The 26,648-nt window shown below is 40.6% G+C and overlaps 3 protein-coding genes across 6 annotated transcripts; 2 read left to right on the forward strand and 1 right to left on the reverse strand.

The window, feature by feature from the left end:
* Positions 1-2,016: 2,016 nt before the first annotated feature.
* Positions 2,017-4,579, forward strand: LOC146670124 (cytokine-inducible SH2-containing protein-like). 2 transcript variants are annotated; one of them, XM_085406878.1, is made up of 3 exons: positions 2,017-2,347; positions 3,167-3,330; positions 3,552-4,579. In XM_085406878.1, the coding sequence occupies exons 2-3, from the start codon at positions 3,216-3,218 to the stop codon at positions 4,046-4,048; spliced, it is 612 nt and encodes a 203-aa protein (XP_085263004.1). In that variant the 5' UTR covers positions 2,017-2,347; positions 3,167-3,215; the 3' UTR covers positions 4,049-4,579. The 2 variants fall into 2 exon arrangements, with proteins under 2 accessions (XP_085263004.1, XP_085263003.1); XM_085406877.1 differs by lacking the exon at positions 2,017-2,347 and adding an exon at positions 2,358-2,750.
* On the reverse strand, positions 4,486-18,076 carry hemk1 (HemK methyltransferase family member 1). The gene is given in 12 exon segments (XM_085406876.1): positions 4,486-5,280; positions 5,282-5,306; positions 5,456-5,566; positions 5,848-5,943; positions 6,585-6,690; positions 6,784-6,833; positions 6,985-7,049; positions 15,658-15,795; positions 15,896-15,989; positions 16,071-16,162; positions 16,249-16,422; positions 17,790-18,076. Coding segments are annotated over 12 exon segments (1,056 nt in total). The 5' UTR covers positions 17,856-18,076; the 3' UTR covers positions 4,486-5,241.
* Positions 17,480-26,077, forward strand: nprl2 (NPR2 like, GATOR1 complex subunit). 3 transcript variants are annotated; one of them, XM_085406874.1, is made up of 11 exons: positions 17,480-17,627; positions 19,153-19,244; positions 19,361-19,529; positions 19,616-19,724; positions 22,378-22,514; positions 22,822-22,919; positions 24,024-24,060; positions 24,609-24,702; positions 24,791-24,908; positions 25,022-25,164; positions 25,254-26,077. In XM_085406874.1, exons 3-11 carry the CDS (start codon positions 19,368-19,370, stop codon positions 25,319-25,321), a joined length of 966 nt encoding a protein of 321 aa, XP_085263000.1. In that variant the 5' UTR covers positions 17,480-17,627; positions 19,153-19,244; positions 19,361-19,367; the 3' UTR covers positions 25,322-26,077. The 3 variants fall into 3 exon arrangements, with proteins under 3 accessions (XP_085263000.1, XP_085263001.1, XP_085262999.1); XM_085406875.1 differs by having other exon boundaries at positions 17,482-17,610; XM_085406873.1 differs by lacking the exon at positions 17,480-17,627 and adding an exon at positions 18,257-18,905.
* Positions 26,078-26,648: the final 571 nt, after the last annotated feature.

Raw genomic sequence — 26,648 nt, forward strand, 5'->3', positions numbered from 1 at the left:
CATAAAAAGACGTATGAATCCCTTCTGCTTTTTCTTTTAGGACTTAATCCAAAAACAGGCAAACACATAAACTATGCGCACTAGTGTCTCGGCATTAATGAGCGCAAAAGTGCAAGTAAATGGGGAAGTGCAATCCACAAATGCTGCCCTCAAGTCTACACTAAAGCGGATGTTGATGGTTAGAACATGATTTAGCAAGTATTTTGACAGCTGAAGTGTAATTTTAAGTTCTTTAAAGCTAAAACCACATTTTCTGTTTTTAGACTTTCAGATGTTTCTTTACTTGAGATTTCTTTTGTCTTCCACGGTAGTAACAGGAATTTTTGCACACACACAACCCCCTCCCCAACAACGGCATTTTAACACTGAAAAAAACAATTAGTCCACGGATCAAGAAAATAACTGCACTCCACGTACACAGGAAGCTCGCGCGCGCGCGCGCGCACGCACTCTCTCTCGCACACACACAGCCTTTCTCTTTATCTTCATGCTTCCGGCTTTCTAGAAACTTGTGCCGTGACTGCAGTGGCCTTTTCAAAAGCAACAACTATAAAATTACACTGCAATTAAAAAAGAAAAAAGAATCTCAATTAGAACATCTGCACTTCTTCATCTTGACATTTTCACTAAAACTGTTTGCCTGCTTCATAAAACCACACACACACACACACACACACACACACACACACACACACACACACACACACACACACACACACACAGAGCTGTTCCCTCTTACATTTTAGCACCGTGTTATGACCTTCTCAAACCTGCTCACACAAACTTATGAAATTATCTGCTGCAATTTTTTTTAAAAAGAGAGAGAAAAGCAACAGAAGGAATGACTGCTTTTCGAACGTCTGTCTAACAAACCTGCCTGTTTTTATCATGCAGAAGGGGATTGCTATAAATTACAGACCATTTATAAACAGGCGTTCAAACAAAGTGATTTATGAGGAATGTAATTTCTTTAAATCTAGTTTCTTGTGTCTGTGTGCTTTAATGAACTGCATGTGACTGCCTTAACCTGCCTGCTGCTGGTTTCTTTTTACTATAGCAATGATTACATCTGTAGACTTTCTGTTTCCATGATACGTATGTAAAATATGATTGCAGTAGCATAAAAAAAATTATGCTACTGCAATCATATTTGAAAAATGTAGATGTGTTTTTTTGCCTAAGGCCTCAAAAGGTATTTGTTCAACCTCACCCAGCAGGGACAGATAAAGTCCACAGAACTTCTTAGAAAGAAGCTCATTTCAGGATTTCTGAGAAGACGCTATTCAGGATCAGCGCGCTCTCCTGGGTATGGTTATGATTATGACGCAGCATATTTCACATATTACTCTGCTTCCAAACTACCACATATGTCTGAGCGATGGCTCTTAGTATTATTGGAATAAATATTTTAAAAAGCCGGACAGGATATGCCACAGATTTTACAACAATACGCAAAAACCCAGCGTCAGAAATAATCCTTAACAGCCCTTATTTGGCCATATTCTCGTAAATGAAACAAGATATCAACACCTACATGCATTGGAGTGTAAGCTGCAGGCCGATGCAGGGATCTCTTAGATACATTCCCGGGAAAATAAATACCAGGAGAGATCAAATAAGCAGAAATGTAACTGCAAATGAACTATAGTTTAATCTAGGGCTGCATGTGTGCAAACAAGACACAAAAGAGCAATAAAAGTGAAGATTATCAGAAGTCACAAACTGAAGCACAATCAGCTTTTCTCTGTCTCTACGGCAGTCTTAACCCGGTTTATATATATTTTTTAGTTTATTGTCACAATAACAACTTGTTTTCTCGAGCGTAATTACTCTAAAGCTCCTAGAAAACCTCTCGCCGTGTTTTTCCACCAGGATCGAGGGAAATCTATATTACTGGAAATAGCCAGTGAGCATTCCTATTATCTTTAATGTCGAGGCGGTGAATTCCCAGAATGAAGCCTCTGTCAGGGCCGCCCGGCGGGGCGGAGTCAAGCTCTGCAATTATTCCTGGAAAGCGACTAGGCAGAAGCTGCCGCGCGGTTCCTGGGAGCGGAGCGCAGGTTCAGCGAAGGCGGGGAGCCGCCGGGTGAAACGAGGAGAGAGATGCCAGAGAAAAACAGCACGGTTCGGGGCGGTTGTCCTGGGAATTAACCGAAACACAAAAACCCCCACACACATATATGTGCGAACCCGGTTTGTCCGTCGAAGGAGCGCTAATAGAGGAGCTGTAGCCCTGCCGCGAAGCGAAACAACCGGCGGCGGTTGGAGCGGAGTGGGAGTTGGTGCGGCCGGCGTGACGTCAGAGCCGCCGGTGCTGCGAGTTCTCAGAATAGACTTCTAGGAAACGGTAAATTTTAAAAGCCAAGCCTTTACACTCTGTCCTTCACACATCGGGATCTCATTCTGGCGACAACACACTCCAACGCAGTGCTGCGGAGAGCTGAGCTTTACAGTAGAGCCGCTTTTAGGTCGTTTCTATTATATTTTATTGTTGTTCTCCTCTCTGCTGATCAGTGTTAAGGACAGGAGCAGAGCCTGTTTGCGTGCACGGAGCTCTTCGGGTTACAATCGAGCTATTCATACATGAAACCCATGTCACCGCGGATTGTTTGTTAGCCAGATTTTTATTTTTTTCCCCTCCTTTTTCTTTAGATACATTTTAGTCTCTGTATGTTTTGATTGTTTTCTGAAGTCCGATTGGATTTAAGCCCAGAGAAGTGAAGAAATAGAATGATTCTTTGTGTACCCGGGTGAGTTGACTTTTCTTTGTGTCTCTGCTTTCTCTTTGCTCGTCATTGTAAAGAAACCCAGCCGGGAAATTTCAGTTACACACACATATATATACACTTATATATATATAAATATATAAGTGTAAAATTGCCTTAATTGGCCTTAATTATTATTATTGTTGTTCAGGTGAAAACAAGACAAATGCAAGCCTGTTGCAAGATCTAACGTAACCTTTAAAAAATACTAGTTATTAGTAGTTCATTGTTTAGGTCAGTAGTAAAAATAGGATAAAATGCGATAAAGTCAGTTTTTTGAAAAATAAATAAATCAGCCAAAAAATATTAAAATTCCAGGGTTAAAAACAAGGAAGCTGTGATAAATCCTCCTGCTGTGTTTGTTTATGTCTGCTAACTAGTATCTTCCATCTGATTTCCAGTCCTGGAGCTCTTCTGCCCACTACCCCGTCCACTGAATCCCCGCGGGGTATGCGGGCAGGAACTGCAACTCCCACCCCCTGCTTCCAAAGCACCAGTCCACGATGGGACCCCACAAAAGATCTGAGGGCCATTGCCAGCAACTTCTGCTACCTAGAAAATTCAGGTGTGGTTTAAAACATGCTTCACATCTTTCTCATTCCAAAAAAAAAGGAGAAAAAAAAAGCATTCCTAAAAATCCTCGATGTGTTCCAGGTATTGTTTGGTACATTTCATTATCTGCTCTGAGAGATTAGTTGATTGTTCATCGCTAAGTAAACATCAGGCTTCATGCAGGACAACACGATCTGTTCACGGTGACTAATATTTAGGAATTTGTGTGTGTAGGATGGTACTGGGGAGCTGTGACTGCAGCCCAGGCCCACGCTGCTCTTCAGGAGGCATCTGAAGGAGCCTTTTTGGTACGGGACAGCAGTCACCCTCTGTACATGCTGACCCTGTCGGTCAGAACCGCGCGTGGCCCCACAAGCATACGGATCCAGTACAGCTGCGCCCAGTTTCTGCTCGACTCCAGCTCCCCGGCCAGACCCAGCCTGTCATCCTTCCCCAGCGTTCCCAGTCTGGTGCAGCACTACATGGGACCAGAGAGAAAGGCAGAGGAGGGAAGAGTGGAGGAGGAGCCTCCTTCAAAAGCCTCTCAGCAGGGCATCCAGCAGACCACAGTGGTACTAAAACTCAAGCAGGCTCTGTACAAGCCCCAAAGCCTCCCCTCTCTTCAGCACCTCACACGTCTCGTCATTAACAGACAAACTGACTGTCCCGATCAGCTACCACTCCCAAGGCCCCTGCTGCGTTACTTACAGGACTATCCCTTCAAGGTCTGAGGGGGCGGAGGAGGAGGAGAAAGAGGAGAGGAGGTTCACTGAATCACTATTAATGGCTGAATCTCAGCTTAAGGGGAAAAAAAACAAAAAAAACAACACTTTTAAGCGGGTCCTTTGTGTCCGTAAAAGACATTGCTGCTTCAGCAGTTGGAGGCCAGTTGCAAAAATACTGGACACAGGGTGATGTTTTTGGTGACAAAATGTGTACAAATTCAGTTAATCCTGCTGTGTCTGGTTTCAGACTTAAATTGTTGAGGACTGGATGTCGAAGCACCCCAGGAAAAAGGAAAACAACAACAACAACAAAAACTTGTGAGAAACATGAAGTACTGTACTCTGTTTTATGATGGATGTGGAAAACTGTCCATATCTTCTCCCCTCCTTCATCAGTTCAAGATGTATATAGTTTCCTGAGAAGTACACTGATTACACTGAGACATCTTTTATGCCATTTTATTTTTGTTTTCTCAGTACAGCATCTTTTTGTACCTTTTACATGTGTACGTTTTTGTATTAAAACCACCAGCTGGACTCTTGGCGTGTCATGCTTTTACATTTGTATCCACTTGTTATTCATCTGTGTTGTTTGAAATGCCAAACGTTTCTGTTGTGTTAAGGCTTGCGATCGCCATCACCAACCCCCGCATGACGACTGCTCTTGTGACACTTGTTAGGAAATATTTTCCCTTAAATCACCTTTGAAACACAAAGACTTAGTGGCCTTTAAACTCTAAGTATGCGAGAGAAGCAGATTGTGTGAGGAAGTAAAGGCCGTGCTGCGTGAGCTTTTGCTCAACAATGCACGCCGCTTGCATCTGAGTCAGCGAGAGGACAAGCTGAGGGGAGGACCGTTCGTCAGTGGATTCACAGAACTACTGAATGCTTCCTGGGAGGAGGGTGAGCTTCTGAGAGGGAGGGTTCCGAGAAAAGCTTCGGTAATTACCTTCAGCTTTGGAGCCTGCGTTTTTTTTGTGCCTTCATGCACACATTTTTTATTGTGACGCAGGATGTGATCACGACTGTTACTAGATTAAAAGTGCAGCGGTGACATGAAAACAATGTGCGCTTGTGCAAATTATGAATGCTGGGTGTTATCAGATCAGTGTGAGCGCGTGCTTGGTGGTTCAGTGGGGGTAGGGGAGCTGAGGCAGCGGCGACCTGAGCTAAAGCCAGCGTAATAGGATCTTAATTTCTCAGTCCAGATCCTGCTTGTGGTCCTTGTTTGACTTCTTCCTTCTGAAGGATGCAGAATCGAGGCCTAGGAAACACAAAAAACGAGCCGGTGTCACTGATGCCCAAACCCCAGACCCCTTAATCAAATCACAGCGATGGCCCTGAAAGTGGGCTCACGCAGAGTGATTTCATATGAAAACTGATATTGATGTAAAGCAGTTTTATTGAACAGACCTGCCGGTGATGTCATGCCGTGCCTCCTTAAACTGCAGCCCGTCCACGTTCCCCTCCACCCACTGTCGAATGAGTGGGGGGTGTCTGGGGTCCACCTCCAAGTAAGCACGACTGTTTCTCACCAGGAAATAAAACAAAAAACCCACAGAAATGGGGTAAAAATTAATCATCAACAGGACTCGATTTTGAAAAGTAACCCTGAGATGAGAGCAGCACATGCCTGGAAGTGCATTCACTGGAAGTCTTTTAGAAAGCTTAACACATTAAAGAGGCAACACGATACATGTGTTTTTCAGAACATGCTGTTCTTGTGACAAGGCGCTTTTGCCTTTAGGAATTGAACACAGGTGTGTCCATCTGTGTGTGAGAGTTGGCTTTTTTTTGGTTTTTACCCATAACTGGACAGAATCTGGGGAGCCAGGGTCAAAATCTGCTTGATCACTTTCAGGCCGTCTTCGCCTCCGTCTAAAGCAGCCGGGTCTTCAAATCTGGGGAGCAGCACACAGCAAAAGCACACACTGTAAAATAGATACAAACATCACATATTTTAAAATGTTTTCTAATGAAATCTGATAAGCTTATTTATTAGATTTACATTTTACATGCAAATTACAGCTAAAAGTAAAGGATGAGTGCACATTTCCTTCACTATGATCATTTCTTCTAATTTAAAGATCCCAACATTGATTAAATGGTCAGCTACTCATAAATAACATATACTAAACAGTATGTTAATATTGTTATATTGGTTTCATTGTATTTATTAAACAGCTTTAACAAATACAATGTTTAACAAATTGTAACAATTGTACAATTTTTTATAAATACAACTGTATTTGTAAGCAACCTAAAACAGTAAATTCTGCTTGGTTTTATATGCCCAGAGATTATCTTTCATAAATCTTTTACAGTTTCATATATTTCCACCTTCTCCTATAAACCCAACAGATGAATGCTTAATGACATTGTAATTACTCACAATTATTTAAACAATACAACCTTAATAGCTCACTCTAAAGATTTGTACATTCTGCATTTAATAACAACTTTTGCGAATCCAACTGAATAAAGCTTTTTTTAATGTTAAACATAGACAGGTTTAATATATATAAAATGAGAATTTAGTCACCTTAAAATTTCAGGTTCAAGGGACGCCATGTCTTCTGAAAACAGGTACGGAGGGTTACTGACCAAAGTTGTAACTGGCCTAATGAGACTGAGCAGAGTTTCTGCATCTGATAAAAAACAAAACAAAACAAAAGAATCTTTTTATCAGCAGAGGGATCAGCTTTGTTATTTAGAAAAAAACATGCAAAACTTTCACTGACCCTTCATGACATCGATGTGATGAATCTCTAATCTATCCTCAAGTCCCAATCTGCAGACGAAAATCCTTTTTCAGATTTTATGAAATCTTTATAACAATGTAATGTAATCTTTATAATAATGTAATGTAATCTTTATAATAAAAATAAATCAATGCTAAAGGACATTTACAACATAGTTTTCATGGGTTGTGCTGCAATTACCTTAGTGCGTTCTCTCTTGTTAAATCCACTGCATCCTGGCTCTGATCCAGGGCGACGCCTTTAAGCTGGAAAACAAAACACAAGAACTAACTTTACGCAGAAGTTTTCTCTCTGTTTTCCTGTATTTGTATGCACGGGAAAATTGGGACATTTTTACTTCTTTATAATCTGATAACAGAAGAGAGTCTAAAATATGCAAACACAATATCACAGTATAACTGGAGTGCATGTTTGATCAGCTGAGATGAGAAGATGTACATGTGATGTGAGGATAGCAGCTTATCAACTGGAAATCTATAACTAATGATTTATCATATCAGTTATCCTATTGATTTTTTTCCCTGTTAATCAATGTGGCTCGGCTACAGGGAGGGGTGGAGCGGGGGGTTCAGTGTGTTGTGTCAGGGGAGGTTGACCCACACAGCTGTTCTCCATCACCGGGTCATGCCTTCCCTATTTCAGGGGGATGCCGGGACCGGACGAGAGAGCGGTGTGTGCTGCGCAGAGCGAGGCAGCTGGAAAGCTGCACTTTAACTCTGTAAATAAAAAACACTCAACAAACTGTAACACTGTGGTTGTCTGGTCCTTCGCCATTACAGTCTATTAATAGTAAATAAATAAGTCATCACTAAAAAATGAAACATAACATATGGTCATCACAAGCCTCAAAAAAACACTCAATTAGCTCAGCCTAAAGAATCCACTGTCAAATGTTCTTTAGAATAACTAAATGACACATAAAAAGCTGCAGCCTTTGTATCAATACTCACTGTTAGGTTAAGGCAATTTATCTATTTAGACTTAAGCTGACAATAGTAGTGAGCAACACTTTCCAATGGCTATGGGTCAAAAAGCTCAAACAGCAGTTTGAGTGTATAAGGCCATGACATTCACCTGTGTCAGTACCTGACTTTCCCGAGGTGAGCATGGTGTTCCATTCCTCCAGAGGAATTTATTTAACTCAGAGAATTAATGCCAGGATTGAAACTGTTCTCATAACACACGACTGCCCACCAACTTACGTCAGTGTTTTTCGTAATTTGTAATTTTTCTCTAACTGATGCATCACGTTCAGCATCTAAACAAGCTGACATTTGCTTGTTATATGGGATTAGTTTCAAAAATGCTTGGTGCTACAGGAAATGTCACAACTTCCTGAAGAGAACATGAAAGTCTGTACACAACGTTACTGATTGCAAAGAGGATCCTGATCAAAACCACAGATGTTCAAAACACAACCTCATCTGACAGATGTTGATGAGGAAGAAAAAACGTCTGGGTCTTGAGATTTTGCAGACACACGATCACTAACCGCCAGACATTCAGTTTGTAGCTCATTTGGACGCATGACCGTCATGGTGACAGTGTAGGATCAAGCGAATAAGGTCCCGGTCACACAGGCTTAAAGACCTGTCAGTGACCATCTGGCAACCTCCGGGTCATGGAGGAATAATGAGTTTACCCTGACCGATTGCAAGTGGTTGCTGAAGGCTGATGGCAGTCGCTGGGAAAATAACTGTTAAAGCTGCAGCCACTCATGCCTAAAGACCGGACTCTTTATGGCGTTATTTTTGTGCCACTATTCTGAGCGCACATAAAAAAATTTTTTGCAGGTGCAAGTGTTGCATTTTGAGGAGAAATTTATTTTGAGTGAAGAAAAGCTACATTTGAGTGAACAAAATTCATTGCTGCGTGCAAAAACTGTGTTTGCTGTTATCCCCACACACACAATAGCAGCCCCTCTCGCTCAGTTTTTGCATTTGAGCTCGCTCGCTATGTGTGCTCTCAACATTTCTGCCCGTGCGCATTCAACTCTTTCTGTACGCCATGTGCCACAAAACCAGCCAATCACAGACTTGGATGCAAAAAAATCTGATTGGCTATTTTGGTCTCCAATCAGCTCGAAATGACGAAATGCAATATCCCAGAATCCATTTCGTCCAAACTCAAACGAGGCAGTGGCGGAGTTTGAAATATCACTCTTTCTGGGTTACAAAATAAACTTTTAAGATATTTTCATACGATAATGGTTCTGTGTAAACTTCAAAAACCTGCTCGATTTATCAAGACATCACATATTTGCAAAAGTGCTCTAATGTTTTCGGAGATGCCTGTTACCCACCAGCTGACCGCATAGCTGGACTGGCTATTGCGCATACCGGACATTTGCCCGGTGGGCCGATGGTGATCTTTCATTTTTATGTTTGCTTGTTTGTTTTTGTAATGGTATAAACAATGAAAGGTGGTGGATTAGCCAATTGGCTAATCAACTCTGGGCTGGACCAATTACAATACATCCTTATTGAGGTGAAAAGGAACGCGATTAGTCCCGTACTTCAGCTAGAATGAAAAAAGACACAAAGCTGGAGTTATTCTGTGTTTTTGCTGTACAACTGCCTGTTCTTCTCTCATTCTCTCCCCTCCCTCTCTTGTTGCTACTTCAATCATGAAACTGATCAATGATCAGCTGATGTCTCTCTTGTTTGTTTATCGCCCACTTTGCACCAGAAACAGGAAACCAGCGGATGTTGCGCTAAACAACACCAGCACGTTTAAGCTTGATAAGCTGTTGTTAGAATTTATTTAATATTACTTTCTAGTATCAGCTGATGTTTGCCAGAGCCACAGCTGTAAAAGCTGCTGGTCATGATATCGGTTTGGATATGTGGTGAGAGGGAAACATGAAGGTGATACAAATCATACATATATACCAACAAGACAGTGTACATCACTGTGACAACAGCGTTTGTTTTCATTCAAAAGCTTTATGGTTTTTCCTACAATACCTGGTGGTGTAGTCGGCCGATTTTTTGTCAGTTCAGCCTTATACTATGTTTAACCCGAGTGACCACCCGGTCAGCTGGTGGGTAACAGGCATCTCCGAAAACATTAGAGCACTTATGCAAATATGTGATGTTTTGATAAATCGAGCAGATATTTGACGTTTACACAGCACCATTCTCGCATGAAAATATCTTAAAAGTTTATTTTGTGACCCAGAAAGAGTAATATTTCAAACTCCACCACTCTGTGTTCCTCTGCCACTGCCTCGTTTGAGTTTTGGACAAAATGGATTCTGGGATATTGCATTTCGTCATTTCGAGCTGATTGGAGACCAAAGTAGCCGATCAGATTTTTTTGCATCCAAGTCTGTGATTGGCTGGTTTTGTGGCACAAATATAACGGCATACAGAAAGAGTTGAACGCACACGGGCAGAAATGTTGAGGGTTGCTATTGTGTGTGTGTGGATAATAGCAAACCCTGAAATACAGTTTTTGCACGCAGCAATGAGTTTTGTTCACTCAAATTTAGCTTTTCTTCGCTCAAAATAAATTTCTCCTCAAAATGCAACACTTGCACCTACAATTCTTTTTTTCACGTGCGCTCAGAATAGTGGCACAAAAATAAAGCCATAGACTCTGACCCCTGACAACCACCTGTTGCTAGGGAAAAACATGTATTCTCTGACTGGTTGGCACAAAACTCGTTGTGATTGCTTTGTGTTACAGCATATTGCTGTGATCATAGTTTGAATGGAAGTGACAGACCTGTCTACAAACTAGTGCGAATAATTCGATGATAAAAAATTCTCGACACAAATTCTTTGACTCGATGCTTCGTTTAACACTTGGCTCTGAAGCATGTGTTAAACATTGTAAACGCAAGTGTTTCCCCCTCATTTGCGACTAAAAACAGTCCTACAATAGAGATATTTCATCACAGGATCCCTAAAAATAACTATAATAATAGTAGTAATGATAATAGATTTTAATATTATTTTCTGACATTGTCTTCTAACGCTATATTTTGCTACAGTGGGGCAAAAAAGTATTTAGTCAGCCACCAATTGTGCAAGTTCCCCCACTTAAAATGATGACAGAAGTCAGTAATTTGCACCAGAGGTACACGTCAACTGTGAGAGACAGAATGTGAAAAAAAAATCCATGAATTCACATGGTAGGATTTGTAAAGAATTTATTCGTAAATCAGGGTGGAAATAAGTATTTGGTCACCTCAAACAAGGAAAATCTCTGGCTCTCACAGACCTGTAACGTCTTCTGTAAGAAGCTTTTCTGTCCCCCACTCGTTACCTGTATGAATGGCACCTGTTTGAACCCATCATCTGTATAAAAGACACCTGTCCACAGCCTCAAACAGTCAGACTCCAAACGCCGCCATGGCCAAGACCAAAGAGCTTTCGAAGGACACCAGGAAAAGTATTGTAGACCTGCACCAGACTGGGAAGAGTGAATCTACAATAGGCAAGCAGCTTGGTGTGAAAAAATCAACTGTGGGAGCAATCATCAGAAAATGGAAGACATACAAGACCACTGATAATCTCCCTCGATCTGGGGCTCCACGCAAGATCTCATCCCGTGGGGTCAAAATGATCATGAGAACGGTGAGCAAAGATCCCAGAACCACACGGGGGGACCTGGTGAATGACCTGCAGAGAGCTGGGACCAAAGTAACAAAGGTCACCATCAGTAACACACTACAACGGCAGGGAATCAAATCCCGCAGTGCCAGACGTGTTCCGCTGCTGAAGCCAGTGCATGTCCAGGCCCGTCTGAAGTTTGCCAGAGAGCACATGGATGATACAGCAGAGGATTGGGAGAATGTCATGTGGTCAGATGAAACCAAAGTAGAACTTTTTGGTATAAACTCAACTCGTCGTGTTTGGAGGAAGAAGAATACTGAGTTGCATCCCAAGAACACCATACCTACTGTGAAGCATGGGGGTGGAAACATCATGCTATGGGGCTGTTTTTCTGCCAAGGGGACAGGACGACTGATCCGTGTTAAGGACAGAATGAATGGGGCCATGTATCGTGAGATTTTGAGCCAAAACCTCCTTCCATCAGTGAGAACTTTGAAGATGAAACGAGGCTGGGTCTTCCAACATGACAATGATCCAAAACACACCGCCCGGGCAACAAAGGAGTGGCTCCGTAAGAAGCATTTGAAAGTCCTGGAGTGGCCTAGCCAGTCTCCAGACCTCAACCCCATAGAAAATCTGTGGCGGGAGTTGAAAGTCCGTGTTGCTCGGCGACAGCCCCAAAACATCACTGCTCTCGAGAAGATCTGCATGGAGGAATGGGCCAAAATACCAGCTACTGTGTGTGCAAACCTGGTAAAGACCTATAGTAAACGTTTGACCTCTGTTATTGCCAACAAAGGTTATGTTACAAAGTATTGAGTTGTATTTTTGTTATTGACCAAATACTTATTTTCCACCCTGATTTACGAATAAATTCTTTACAAATCCTACCATGTGGATTCATGGATTTTTTTTTCACATTCTGTCTCTCACAGTTGAAGTGTACATCTGGTGCAAATTACTGACCTCTGTCATCATTTTAAGTGGGGGAACTTGCACAATCGGTGGCTGACTAAATACTTTTTGCCCCACTGTAACTCCTCTACTGAAGAGTGAAAACTGCCCAGCGTTGTTGTACGTTTTTCGTTGCTGCGGCAGAAAGAAGATGGAGAGGCAATTAACAACACAAATAAGTGATGCAGACTCAAAACAAACTTTAACTGAAATATAGCAAAAGTGCAAACTGTTCTGATAATGCAGGGGCGATGTTGTGACTTCTCTAAATAACGTCAAAAATGTTAGCTAAAGTAGCCTAAGTCACTCGAAATTATTAGCTAATTGTAGCTTTCGGAGCCATTAGTCTGCTGGTATATCGCTAGCTGCCAGCAAAAGGGGCTGATGTAGTTTATTATTTTAGTTTGTTATAGATGTCTATTCCTGTTCTGTGCTTCATTGTTTGTCTACAGTACAGCTCCAGATCCAACTGAGAGCATGTCAAAAGGAAATCTGTGTCCAGTAGCAGCCTTTATTCAGTCTGAATATTGTTCTAAACATGGATCAGTTTATGCCTTTTATTGGTTTTAAATTCTGTTTCACTGTTACATTCAACCTTTGGTTGACAGCATAGTCTCAGAGAGGAGCAGAGAGGGAGAGGAAGGGAGAAAAGGAGAGAAAGAGAGAAAAAAATAAACAGGCAAGAGTGAACATGTATATTTCAAAGGGAGTGTAGCTTCTGTTTTGCCCATTTTCTTTCATGACGAAATGTTTCTCCTTGTGTCTAGGATGGTTCTTTCCAGGTATTCCAGATTCCTCCAACAGAATAAACATGTGCAGTTAGTGGGGTTAGGTTAACTGTGAGTGTGAATGGTTGTGTGTAGGGCTGCTCAATTAATCGAATTTTAATCACGATTACGATCTGGGCTTTCAACGATTATTAGCCCCTCCCTCGTGCTTTACTCTCGCGCTGCTCCATGTGGCAAATCCAGCGCACCTCTCTGCATTTCAAATACGCATCACAAAAACTAAGAGGACCCAAGGGAAGCTCGGAAAGCTAAGCAGAAGTTATTTGGAGTGTAGACATAGTGTGTAAACTTTGCTACAGTGTCGTAGCTGCACCACAGAGCAACACTGCAAAGTTCACTAAACATAGATGTTTACATTTTTCATTTATTTTTTATATTGCAAACATTTGCACTGTTATCAGTATTTGCACACTATTTTATATTATTTTTTAAAGTCATTATTCAATACATTGTTATTGTTAACCCTTTAAATCCCTGTAGAACCGGAACCACGTAAGCTAGCGCAATAATTTGTTTTGCATATGAAACCGGAGGAGTTGTACTTACATCTTATGCCATCAGCTTAAGTGACGGAAGTGACGTCATTTTCGCGGAAAATGTAGTTTTTTACTTGTAGGCCTTAAAAGCCTATACTGGTGTTTTTATAAGTCACGTTAACTTTTCTGAATAGTTTCTGGGATGCTTAGAACTCGAATTGCTCAGCTGGAAATAGTTTATTTTGATGCACCTGCTGTTTTCTTTCCAAATTTGCATCATAGGATTGTTTTTTGTTTTTCCTGTAGTATATAAAAATTGCTGTATCTCCAAAATAAAACTATGAAGACACTTAAAATAAATTTTCTGTGGTGGGAAACTATTTTTTTGCAACTTTTTTGTATTTAAAGTTTTGAGGGATAAACCTCTTAAATTTCCCCAAGTAGAAATATATGTAAAAAAAACAAAACAAAAACGATTGTCAATTTCTTTTGTAGTTTATTGCACTTTTTTGCAATTAATGTAGTTACTATGGACTTAATGCATACATATTATTAAAATATGGGCTATAACAGTTGTATTGATGTATAGCAACTTGAAATGCTCCCAAAAATGGCACTACAGCATGTAAAAAAAAAGTAATATAAGCTCTGGTGGACTTGGTTCTATAGTAGGTCTTAAAGGGTTAAATAAATATCGTCAAATAATCGAGATCTCAATTTCAGTGAAAATAATCGTGATTATCATTTTTGCCATAATCGAGCAGCCCTAGTTGTGTGTCAGTGTTAGCCCTGTGACAGTCTGGCAATGTCCTAAATAATACCTGCAATAATATCAAATATTGCGTTAGTTAAATTACAAAAATATTTAAAAATATAAAAATGAAATCTTTTTTCAAAAGCCAACAAAAGTGCACACAGGCCATAAAACTCCGATCCACTGACCTAAGGGTTGTTAGGTGGAACACTGAATTATTATTAATATAAATTATTAAAATCTACACTATCATAACGTCTGGATTTAGCAGCACAAAAACTTGCCTCTTGTTAATGTCCGAAATCTTTCCAAGAAAATAAAGTAAAGGTACATTTTTATGCCTTAGTCTGGACTTCATATATGTCTTATTTTATTTAATTTGAGAATGTAATTTTAATATTACACGTGCACACCGTCAAAGGGTTTATTTGGTTTGTTTTTTTGTTTGTTTTTTGACAAATGTATGCAGTTAAAATATAAACATTGCAATTTCTAAAATGGAAACTAATGAGGTGAGGTGTTCCGGGCATGTCCCACCAGGAGGAGGCCCCGGGGCAGACCCAGGACACGCTGGAGAGATTATATCTCTCAGCTGGCCTGGGAACGCCTTGGTGTCCCCCCGGACAAGCTGGAGGAGGTGGCTGGGGAGAACGAGGTCTGGGCTTCTCTGCTTGGGTGGCTGCCCCCGTGACCCGGCCCCGGATAAGCAGAAGAAAATGGATGGATGGAAACAGTTAATTTTGAAAGGTCTGTGTTTATTCTCTTTTGAATATTTATTATCGTTCATTGATATGACAGAAGTGTTTCTTATACGATTACTTATTTCCAGTCTGAATCACACTATTTCAATTTTTTTACCGCTCAGCTCGTAGTTAGCGAGTATTTGCAGACAAACATTAAAAACTTTGACGGCTGCCAGCTCCACCCCTCACGACACATCAACTCCTGTCAGTTGCACACGTGGTATAAATGTAAAAATGTATACTTCAGGTGACCTACTTCTCGAGTTATCGCATTCACAAGATTTGCAGAAAACCTGACCTCAATGAAATTCAATTTCAATCAGTGAGGGTAGAAATGAGAACCAGTCATAGGAATACACATTTTTCCCTAGCAACCAGTGGTTATATCACGACCAATGAGAAACCTCAATATACTGCATATATTTCACTGTTGTAATGAAAAATTTGACTCATTGTCAGTGTATTAAGACCCAAAGTGAGGGGTAATACATTAATAAGTTAAACAGCCTTTTTCCTGTGGGGTCCCTTATTGTAATTCCACTCGTCTGAAATCTTACGAGAAGCACAAAATTCTACCTGAGGCAGACTCTTCAGCAGGCTAAGAGAAATGGCACCAGACCCACATCCCACTTCCAGGCACGTAGGCTCCGTCTCAGCAGGCACTCCCATCTCAGTCTTCATCTGCAGATCATTGAGCACCAGCTCGACCAACTCCTGCATCAGCAAAGACGAAATAAAAATCACATTTCGGCTTATTCGTGATCATTTGCTGGGTCTTCACTGCGAGCATGCACTGCCTCGTCTTTTCTTTTACCTCCGTTTCAGGTCGTGGTATGAACACAGGAGGCCTCATCTTCAGCGTCAGGTCCCTGAAGTCCCACTCTTCAATCACGTACTGCACGGGCATCCTAACCCAAACATGCAACATTGTAAATATTTTAATTGAAAATCACTGAAATGCATATAGAGAGATCTATGCACAAACTCACCTGGAGAGACGTGTGGTGCAGAGCTTCCATATCTGCTCTGTTTGTTCTCGGCTGAGAAACTCTGTTAATCTCTCCTGCTCAAGACTTTCTATCTGGATAAAGAAACGCTATGTGAACTTGATCCACGTTTACTGCATGTCAGTGCAAGTGCTGAGGCAATGTAGATTTTGCAAATTACAGTTTTAGCTCCGAGGAGATGAGCAATGATGTACTGGCTGGACTGCTCAGGCTCCGTCACACCTCTCTCCTCAAAGCGCCTCTTCCATAACTTCACCGCCTGAAGTGGTGTAATCCTGCCTGCGGGTAAGGCTGGAGCGCTGCATGTACGGACAGCTTGGGACTTCCAAAGTACCTAAAAGCATGACATTTAGGATTTATTTTTATAGCGAGCATTATCGCCTTTATTTTGATAGTGAAGCAGTGTGGAGTAGAAAGGAAAGAAGGGAGAAAGGACGAGGGAAGGCACACAGTAAAGGGCTGAGGGTTGAACTCAAACCCAGGCTGCTGAGTTCTGAACCATATGGCACATGTTCACCAGCTCAACCAGGGAGCCAAACTGGCACCTGTCGCATTTAAGTTCAAATAAAATTTCCAAGTATCAACTGCAGTTTTTTAACACTGATGTTAGACTCCCATTAAGCATTTCCTCGGGGGAATTTCCAGCAACTTTGGAAATCATCACGATTTATTTTAGATCAAACCTCAGACACCACTCACGATTACTCATAACACGTGTCTAGCTGACAAGTCATAAATAATTTTCACTTCCTCCCTATAACCAAGGGGTTAAGAGGGAATCTGTAAGTCAAGTTAACTTACATTAGTTTAATGTAATCCAGTAAGAGAGAAGTGTTATTATTAGTTACTGTATGTGTATGGACAATAATCATTTTGTTTATTTATTTGAGTTATTCAAGCTTATATAGTATTTATTTAGTACAGGTATAAGTTATGTGCCATGATAGATCGAAAGATACTTTACTGATCCTAAAGGGGAAATTACTATGTGATAGTAGCAGCATAAAGAACTATAACCTACAATAAAATTGCTTGAAAGTACCACGGGCCCATAATAAAGGCCTTATAATGTGTGAAGTAGTGCAAAATTTTATATGCAACAGCGATTTTAAAAAATGAAGCAAAAGAAAGACAAATAAATACAAAATAAGGCTGGGATTGTGCAAAAAAAAAAATTATACTGGGATATAGAAGTGCAAACGGCTTCAATAAATAACAAGTACAATTTCAAATCCAACAGACAGCAAGCAGCAGGAAGGTTTGATACTGATAAGTCTGAGGAATACGGACAGGTGTGTTCGCCTGTCAACAAGCAGGAGAGCTTTTGTAAAGCTTTATCGAGAACTGCAGGAATGTTTTCCTGAAGGCTTGACTCAGTCTGAGCTCTGCTGCCTCTGTGTGTGCCTGCCACTTTATTTTGTTAAAAAGAAGATAACAGAAAACAGATTTGGTCCAGTTGCGTCAATGGAAATCAACTGATAAACAGATCAAGAAACTCATTTGACCTGGTCTGTGCTTACAGGTGCGCCAGTTTGTAATGTGAGTAATATTTCCAGTTAGGAAGGCAACAGGAACAGGTTTGGACTGTTGGTTGGTTTTTAAAGCCGTGACACTGTCATGTTTTTGTTTGTTCAACACTTTGGACGCAACGTGTCGACTTCCCGGAAAAAAATAAATAAAAAAAATAACTTGACCAGTTACCTTTGGTCCACTACTCCTGCACCCAAAACATCTGTAGTAGCTTGTACTCAGCGACCTTCTCCACATGGTTAACAGTATTAAGTCTTTACATCGTTATTCATTGGGTTTCCGGAGTCTATGCGCTCTCGGGCTGAACTCGCTGCATGGCGGCAGTAGTCTGTTAGATCAGCATGCTACACTTTACGGTCCTGTATGAAATTCAAACATTTTTCTGTGTCGGAACAACAAGCTAACTGGCAGGGCTCGTACTGTGTCCTGCACGCGGCACAGAGAGCGACTGCGGCGCAGTCTGCGCAGCGCTGACGCCACTGAACGACGTTGCCTTCACGGACTGTAAAACATATAAAGCTACACCGTCACATACGTTAAGTCTGTAAAGTAAGATGGTAAAATAGCATCTATAAATGTAAAAGTCATTAGCAAGTAATAAAAGTAATATTACATTTGGTAAATACTATTATTCGAAACCTTTAAATTGTCTAAAAGGGAAATTTTCCTTAGTGTTGCGCAATTGTTCAGGGCCCAATACTTTAAAGCGTTTTTATACGACAACAGAGTTCGTGTTACTTTTATATTAATTTTAAAACATTATTGGTGCTACATACGCCACGACTTCCTCTGTCTTATTGTTGCCTTTACAGTTTTTGCGACGTCAATTTTTATTCTAAAGCTAAGTTACTGGGTGTCCCTGAAGGCGATATTATTGTTGTTCTTCCCTGTCTGGTTTTTGCATGCGTTGATGTGTCGAGTTATTGAATAGTTTGATGCCTGGGTGACCATAACCTCTGCTTAATACATTAATAACAGATTTTATAGGGCGTCTCTTAACTTTAGACCTGCGTTTAAGTACCTAAGGACGTCGCTAAGTTGTCTTTAAACGTTAAAGCTATATGCTAGCTCATGCTGCTGTAAATAAACTGGGAAGATCCACAGTAGACACACAGGAGATACCTTGTTAACGCAATTTGGGGCAAGTTAATAGGACTCAGCAGGGTTTACACACCTCTGGATTAGTTCTCCATGAGGATAAAATCTATGATGGGCATGCCCACTCGGATAGAGTGTATATTTTTCAGCGAATTTCATCCTACTCTGGGTCCCAAGATAACATATCAGGTAAGTCTGCAGATGGTCTGGTAAAGTAGTTTTATGTTATGTTATTTATTTTATAGCTACTGTCGTTATGATTATCTTTATAAATGCCCCAATTGCGAGCTTGTTCATGACTGAGTGTGTTTTAAACGTGCGAGGCAGGTTTTTAATCCTTCATAGTCATTTGGCATTGACATGTACTCTGCATAATCCTTCTGAGCTCATGTATCGTATTGGGCATAGTTTGTCATACTGTGTCCTCTCCTAACAGGTTCCAGAAGAGTACATCTCACGGGAGCTCTTTGACACCGTTCAGGTTTATATTATCACCAAGCCAGAGCTACAAAACAAATTAATAACAGTGTATGTAGTCTTATTCTGCTCGTCTGTCTCCCTGCCTTGTTTGAAGTCCTTAGTATTTAAATAATAGTGTATTAACTTAATCAACCAATCTCTTTTTTCTTTTTTTTAAATCTTAGCACTGCAATGGGAAAAAAGTTAATTGGCTGCCCAGTGTGCATCGAACATAAGAAATATAGCCGAAATGCCCTCCTGTTTAACCTCGGCCTTGTTTGCGATGCCCGAACCAATACTTGCAGCCTCGAGCCTATTGTTAAGAAGCTATCTGGATACCTTACAACTCTGGAGGTAAAGAGTATCATATTTTCACATGTTCACGTGATCGCTTTCTTCGGGATGATTCCTTAGAGATTTTCTGTCTTGTTGTGTTGCAGCTGGAGAGCGGCTTTATATCCAAAGAGGAGAGCAAACAGAAGCTTTTACCCATTATGTCAACTTTGTTAGAGGATCTTAATGCCACGGGAGCCTGCACCCTACCCATTGGTATTATTTGGCATCTTACTGGCTATAAGTTTTATCTGTGGCAAGGAGCAATATATCTTTTTAATATATAGCTGTGGTCAGACGTTTACACACATTCATCATGGGCATGAATGTCATGGTAATTTTGTACTGTTTCATTGAACTGTTCTTTTTTCCAGGGTGGAATTATTTTAAATCTTTAATGACTTAAAAAGACAAGAATTTGGCACACAAGTTAGAACTTATTTTGGATGTTCTCTAATCCACACAGGGCCAGAAGTATATACATAACTTAAATATACACACTCACTTAAATCTTTTAATAAGTGGTGCTGAAGTTTCTACAATGTCTTTTAACTCTCCGAGACTAACTTCTTGTTAGTGATCATGATTTACATGATTTTTCTGGTACGTTTTCTTTTCCAGCATAAAAATGCTTGTTTGACATCACCCATTAGATTGCCAATACTCAGAACAATGGGTGTAGGAAGGGAAATTATAGATTTCCCTTCTGCAAGTTTGACTGCAGATTCCAAGATAATCTGTTTAAACAACTACATGTAAGTACAATGTATTCTGATGTGTCAACACTGCTGAAGTCTGGAAGATTGTCACCATCACATAAGAGGAAATTGGTTAGGATTTTCAGGAACAGAACAGGAACCACCAAAGCTCAAAGCAGCCATAAACAGGTGCCAACTAAGAAAGAAGCCCCTACTCCATAGTTGACAGCTGCCCACACAGATAAGCCAAATGCTTTCTGGAGAAAGGTTTTATGGACAGATGAGACAAAGACTGAGCTGCAGTACTGTAAAAAAGTAATTGCTCCCTTCCTGATTTGTCACATTTACATGTTTTAGATCATCAAATAAATTTTAACTGTAGACAAAGACTAAAGACCTGAGTAAATACAAAATGTACACAGCGTTTACAACTGAATCCTGTACAGTCTGTGGGTTTTAGGCTGTGGAGGTCCAAAGTTCAAATGTTCTTCGTCCTCCTACCGTCTACTTTTATAGCTAGGTTAACGTAAATATGATGTTGTGTAATTAAAAATCAGTACATACAGACGCTGCAGAGACTTAAAGCTGTTATCTGGGTAAAGTTAATTACTCCATCAAATATGTCTTGATGCATGCTCAATCATCCAGGTCAGTAAATCCCAAAAGGTTGATTCTACTCATCTGGATGTAGCGTTTTCAATGGAAGAAACGTTTCGTCACTCATCCAAGTGATTGCTTCAGTCTCAGCTGACCGCAGGTCTTTGATCAATGGGCATTTATCAGTGGTTGTTGATCAATGGTCATGACAATTTGCATATTAATGATCAAGGAACTGACCTCACAGCGCATTGTTCATTCAGTGGGCTGGTTTCAGTAATTGTGCAAATGTACTGTTTATAAGGTTGGAGAAACCGGCAGTCAGCTGAGACTGAAGAAGTCACTTAGATGAGTGACGAAACGTTTCTCCCATTGAAAAGGCTACATCCAGATGAACAGAATCAACCTTTTGGTACTCCATCAAATACATATTAATATTAGACAATAACTAGAGTAAATACAACATGCATTTTTAAAGTACATTACGGATGCATGCTGTATGTTCATTCCACCCTAGAAAAAGAAAAGCTCAGAGAAATCTTTAAAAGCCCAAAATTGTAATGATCCATGTACTTAGTAATAATGTGACATGTGCTCTGTTACTGTGCTGCAGATCATACTGAAAGTATCATAAACGATAGAGCTGCAGCTGCTCTACTAGACAAATCATGTGATTACGGCATTTCTAAATGAACTAAAGCATCTAGAATAGAATAGAATAGAATGGCCCATTATGTTCATTGCACACGTACAACTAAATTGTGGGTCCTCCACACCAACTGTGCCGGAATAGAATATAAATAGTAAGACAGCAGGAATAAATAACAAGCAGGAGAAATATATACAGGGCAAGATAAAAGCTGATGAGGGTTACTCAGGCCATGACTCTGGTTGGTTGGTGGGTGGGAGGGTAGGGGTGGGGTAGTGTTTGTCAACACTCCGAATGACCCAGGGGAAGAAACTGTTTGTCTGGAGGCGTGGGGCCTGATTTACTGGAGGTTTCGACCAGAGGGCAACGGGTCAAACAGGGATGGCGGGACACGAGGGGTCACCTGTGATGGCCCTGGATATCCTGAGGAAAGAGGATCTCCAGGAGTGGCAGAGAGCAGCCAGTTATGTTTGGGGCAGTATTAATTACCCTCTGCACAGCCTTCCTGGTTTTAGTAGTTGCCCCTGCGTGGCAGACATCCAGGCAGTAGGAGAGCACACTCTTCACTGAGGAGAGCTTTGTTATGCATTATGTTCGCTAACAACAGGTTTTCCAATATTTCTGATAAGCCCTTATCAGCCAACCAACATGCTGGCTGGGTTATGGCCCAAAGTGAAATTATGTGGTTGTTTGGATTGATTAGGTAAAGTCAAGACAAAGCAGTGCCACTATGCAAGCGGCTTTGCTCTGACTGTTACTCTTTTTAGAAATTCAGATGGGAAATGCAGGCTGATGTTTCTGAGTCAAAAATTTTATTTAAGAATTTACCAGCTACACATAGGCAGTATTCACATGTTGGTTGGCAGCAACAGTGTTTTGTTTTTTTTAAACTGCTCTTACTCTTGTTTGTTGTATCCTTTTTAAGATGAGTCTAACACCATTCATCTAAAGCTGATTCAGCTGCGAAAAGACCCCCCAATAGTTCAGGAGTACGACGTGCCAGTCTTTACCCAGTGCAAAGACCATTTTATCAAGTCTCAGTGGGATCTCACCACTCAACAGGTAGGCTTTCAATGTCAACAACCTCTGGCTGCGGCTCTTGAGAGGTATTTGATAGCACTCTAAGAAGTGCTTGGAAGAAAGATCAGTGTTAAACACTTATCAGCTGTGCTGGAAGTGATATAAGCACGTTTTTATATCCTTTGTTTTATGATTTGAAAGAAGGCATTAGTGCAAGACAAGATGCCCTTTATTGGTACAATACTGTTTTATTGCTTTTATGAGTTAACATGTTTACAGCATTTAGTTACACAGTAATGCAAAAAGCACTACGTGCCTCTAACCCTTATCTATTTGCTGCTAACTGCAGATTCTTCCCTACATCGATGGATTTAGACACATCCAGAAAATTTCTGCTGAAGCAGACGTTGAGCTGAATCTTGTTCGTATTGCAGTGCAGAATCTCCTGTAAGTATTTTTCAGTAAATACAGTTGTACTCTTTAGTAACCTCACACACGTACTGCTTCATCCCAAAACTTTGTTTTATGTTGTTGTTTTGATTAACTGATAAACCAAGTGTGAACGCCTCTGTAAATGCAGAAGTTTTAATAGTTTGCTGTGGACCATTCAGGTGGGAGCTAACACAATCCCACAATCTTCCCGGGACTTCTTGTAGGTTAACATCCCAGCAGATTCACTTCAAGGTCAGGTCGTACAGTACTCAGCGAAACCTTTAACACAAACACACACACACACACACACACTCACACTGACAAGAGCTCAGTTAGCATGTTAAAGTTGATGGCAGCACAATTAGAAAAGACTGAAGAAGTATGGCTTGTTTGGAAGGACTGCTTCTCTGTAAAAGGAGCATGGTGGCACAGTGTAGGTTTGCAAAGTTGGATCTGAACAAACCACAAGACTTCTGAAACAATGTCCTTTGGAAAGATGAGACCAAAAGTGTTGACATTTAACCAGAATGCACAGCGCTGTTTGACAAAACCCAAACACGGCATATCAGCACAAACACCTCGCACCAGCTGTCAAGCACAGTGGTAGAGGGGTGATGTTTTGAACTTTGCAGCCACAGAACCCGGTGACCTTGCAGTCATTGAGTCAACCATGAACTCCTGTGTATCCCAAAATATTCCAAAGTCAAATGTGAGGCCATCGGTCCCAAAGCTACTGTAAGGCTTGGCCAAAACTGGGTTATCTGACAGGACAATGATCCAAAGCACAGCAGCAAATCTGCAACAGAATGACTGAAAAATAAAAGAGTCAGGATGTTGCAATCACCAGTCAAAGTCCAAACCTCAACCTGATTGAAGTGCTGTTGTGGGACCTTCAGAGAGCTGTGCATAAATAAATGCCCACAAACCTCAGTGAATGGAAACATTATAACACAATGACGCGAGAGACTGATAAAGTCATAGAGACAACGATAAGCTGAAGTTATTGCAGCTAAAGGTGGTTTTTCAAGCTACCGAATGAGGGGGGTGTACTTGCATTTTCACTCTGTAGTCAAAATACACTTCAAAAAGATGTATTTACTTCTCTTTTTAACTTCACAGGTACTATGGTGTTGTGACTCTGGTGTCAATTTTCCAGGTATTAAACTAATTTCACATCACACATATATGAGTGTAGTGGAACAGTTTATCAGGGACCATTAGGGCCGATGTTAGTTTTAATTGAGAAGTTGTAATTTTTTTTTCATATAATTCCTTCTGTGTTCTGGAAATGTTTTGTTTTTTTCTGTTTTTGTGAAAGTGAATTTTCTTGTGCAGAAAAACTTTTTTGGGGGGGGGAGCAGTACAGGTTGTAAAGCCGTAAAGCAAGCATCGGTTCTGAAGGCCATTCTGATAAAAGGGTTCATTTATTTCAAAAGAAAGCCAATTTATATATTGCACATTGCTCTCTATGCACCACTTTGAATACAGAATATTAGGGCAGGTTTTTTTAAGTGAGGGAAGGCTAACTGTGCAAGGCCTTTTATTTAAAACTTTAATTTTAATCTTTTCCTCTTTTTTTTTTAACAAATACATTAAATTATTGTCTCTAGTCTTCTGATATTCTGCTGTAAAAAGCAAGCTATTAAAAAGTGGCTAATACTTCCTGATGACTTGTTCTGGTTGCCTTCATGGGTCTTTCTCTAGTACTCTAATGTGTACTGCACCACCCCAAAAGTCCAGAGCCTCATAGATGACAAGTCCATTCAGGAGGAGTGCCTTAACTACGTCACTAAGCAGGGTTAGTTGGGGTCATGACCATTAAAACACGTGTTAATCTTTATTTATTTTGTGACGTTAACTGTGCAGCTTTGCCCTGTCACTTTCAGGTCAGAAACGTGCGAGTCTGAGAGATGTGTTCCAGCTGTATTGTGGGCTAAGTCCGGGAACAACAGTCCGAGACCTTTGCTCACGCTACTCACAGCAGCTTCAAAGGGTCGACGAGAGGTTAGCGTCGCTCAAATGATCAGTTCCTGAAAAGACTTAGCGCTCCTGAAAATTCAGGTCAAAGTGGCACTGGCTCATACTGTATGTGTGTCATGTCACTCGTTTCTCCTAAGGAGGCTGATCCAGTTTGGACTAATGAAGTGTCTTATTCGACGGCTGCAGAAGTATCCCGTGAAGGTGATCCGCGACGAGAGAAGCAGGCCTCCTCGACTCTATACCGGTTGTCATAGTTACGATGAGATCTGCTGCAAAACAGGCAGGGTTTGAAGCCTTCTTTGATTGTTGGACAAAACTTAAGAACTGATGGTGTGAAACAAGTGTGCTTACAATGTCCTAATTTTACAGGGATTACTTACCAGGAGCTTGATGAACGTTTGGAAAACGATCCTAATATTGTCGTGTGCTGGAAGTGATGGGGCAGAAGGGTACAGCAGTGCCTAAGCAGCCAAAGATGCCTTGAACTAGAGAAGGAGGTTTCTTCAATTAACAGAGAAAATAATGAGTAGCGTTTTGCAGTTTTCTTAGCTTAGTTTTGTTCAAAAAAGAAAAAAAACTTGAAAGATTGGATATCACACTCATTATGTGGCTATACAATCCATTCATTAAATGGAAAAAAGGCTAAAAATATCTATTTATGTGGGTTTCATACTTCATACATATTTTGCTATCTTTATTGCTTTGACTCTACTTATAACCCCAAATTCATGTCATTTCTACCGCACAAATAACATTCCAACATAAAAACAGATTGCACTGCCACATATCCTTTAGCTGATTCTACTCATTCCTGGAGGGTTGAAGATCCGTTTGCAGTTAGTTAATGCAATGTTATTAGCATTTGTATTTGAATTTGTACTTTATTTATATGCTGCATTTTTGCTCTAACAGAAGCACTGAAAGCGTTTCTTACTGCAAGATACATCCACCCATTCACACACAGATAAGGGCAGTTTCGGTTCATTTTTTTACCCAAGGCTATTTAAATATGTCTGACCTTCAGATTAGTAGGTGATGAAACATATTATTTATAACTGTTTACAAAATAGTAAAAACTTTTTAATGTAACTTAGCGGCAGTAAAATTCATCATGGGAGTGAAGCCCTGGAACAAGCAGGTACAGTCTTATGTTATCACACTGTGAAGAAAATATTTGAAATAAAATGCTTTGAAATGACACCCGCCATTAATACGTTTTTAATAATAATTTCATGTACTTTTATTTAGAAGGATGACTTGAATTTCATGTTTGCAAGTACTTTTTTCACTACCATATACACTCACCTTAAGAAGCACACCGGTTCAGCTGCTAATAAGATAACACAAATGTCTAATTAGCTAATCACGTGGCAGCAACTCAATACAGACTTGTACTGAGACTTTTGTAGACCTGACAAAGTTCACAGCAAGCATCAGAATGGGGAAGAAGTGACTTTGAATGTATTATGGTTGTTGCTGGTCGGAGTATTTCAGAAACTGTTGATTTACTGGGATTTTCCTACACAACCATCACTAGTGTTTACAGAGAATGGCCCAAAAAAAGAGAAAATATTCAGTGAGCGGTACTTCTCTGTGCATAAAGGCCTTTACTAATCCCAGAGGTAAGAAGAAAATGGTCAGACAGCTTTGAGCTGATAAGAGGGCTACAGTAACTCAAATAACCAGTCGTTACAACCAAGGTATTCAGAGGAGCGTTAATGAAAGCACAACATGCCAAATCTTAAAGTAGATGGCCTACAGCAG

The sequence above is a fragment of the Rhamphochromis longiceps genome, linkage group LG5 (assembly GCF_057381845.1).
Source record: "Rhamphochromis longiceps isolate RC_006_pf linkage group LG5, R_longiceps_female_GT1.1, whole genome shotgun sequence".
Taxonomy (NCBI): Eukaryota; Metazoa; Chordata; class Actinopteri; order Cichliformes; family Cichlidae; genus Rhamphochromis; species Rhamphochromis longiceps.

Coding starts and splice junctions, on each gene's coding strand:
- LOC146670124 (XM_085406877.1), top strand. CDS start 2,731: ATGATTCTTTGTGTACCCGG. Junction 2,751..3,166: donor ATGATTCTTTGTGTACCCGG/GTGAGTTGACTT, acceptor TCTGATTTCCAG/TCCTGGAGCTCTTCTGCCCA. Junction 3,331..3,551: donor CTGCTACCTAGAAAATTCAG/GTGTGGTTTAAA, acceptor TTGTGTGTGTAG/GATGGTACTGGGGAGCTGTG.
- nprl2 (XM_085406873.1), top strand. CDS start 18,810: ATGAGGATAAAATCTATGATGGGCATGCCCACTCGGATAGAGTGTATA. Junction 18,906..19,152: donor GTCCCAAGATAACATATCAG/GTAAGTCTGCAG, acceptor CTCTCCTAACAG/GTTCCAGAAGAGTACATCTC. Junction 22,515..22,821: donor GGGATCTCACCACTCAACAG/GTAGGCTTTCAA, acceptor TGCTAACTGCAG/ATTCTTCCCTACATCGATGG.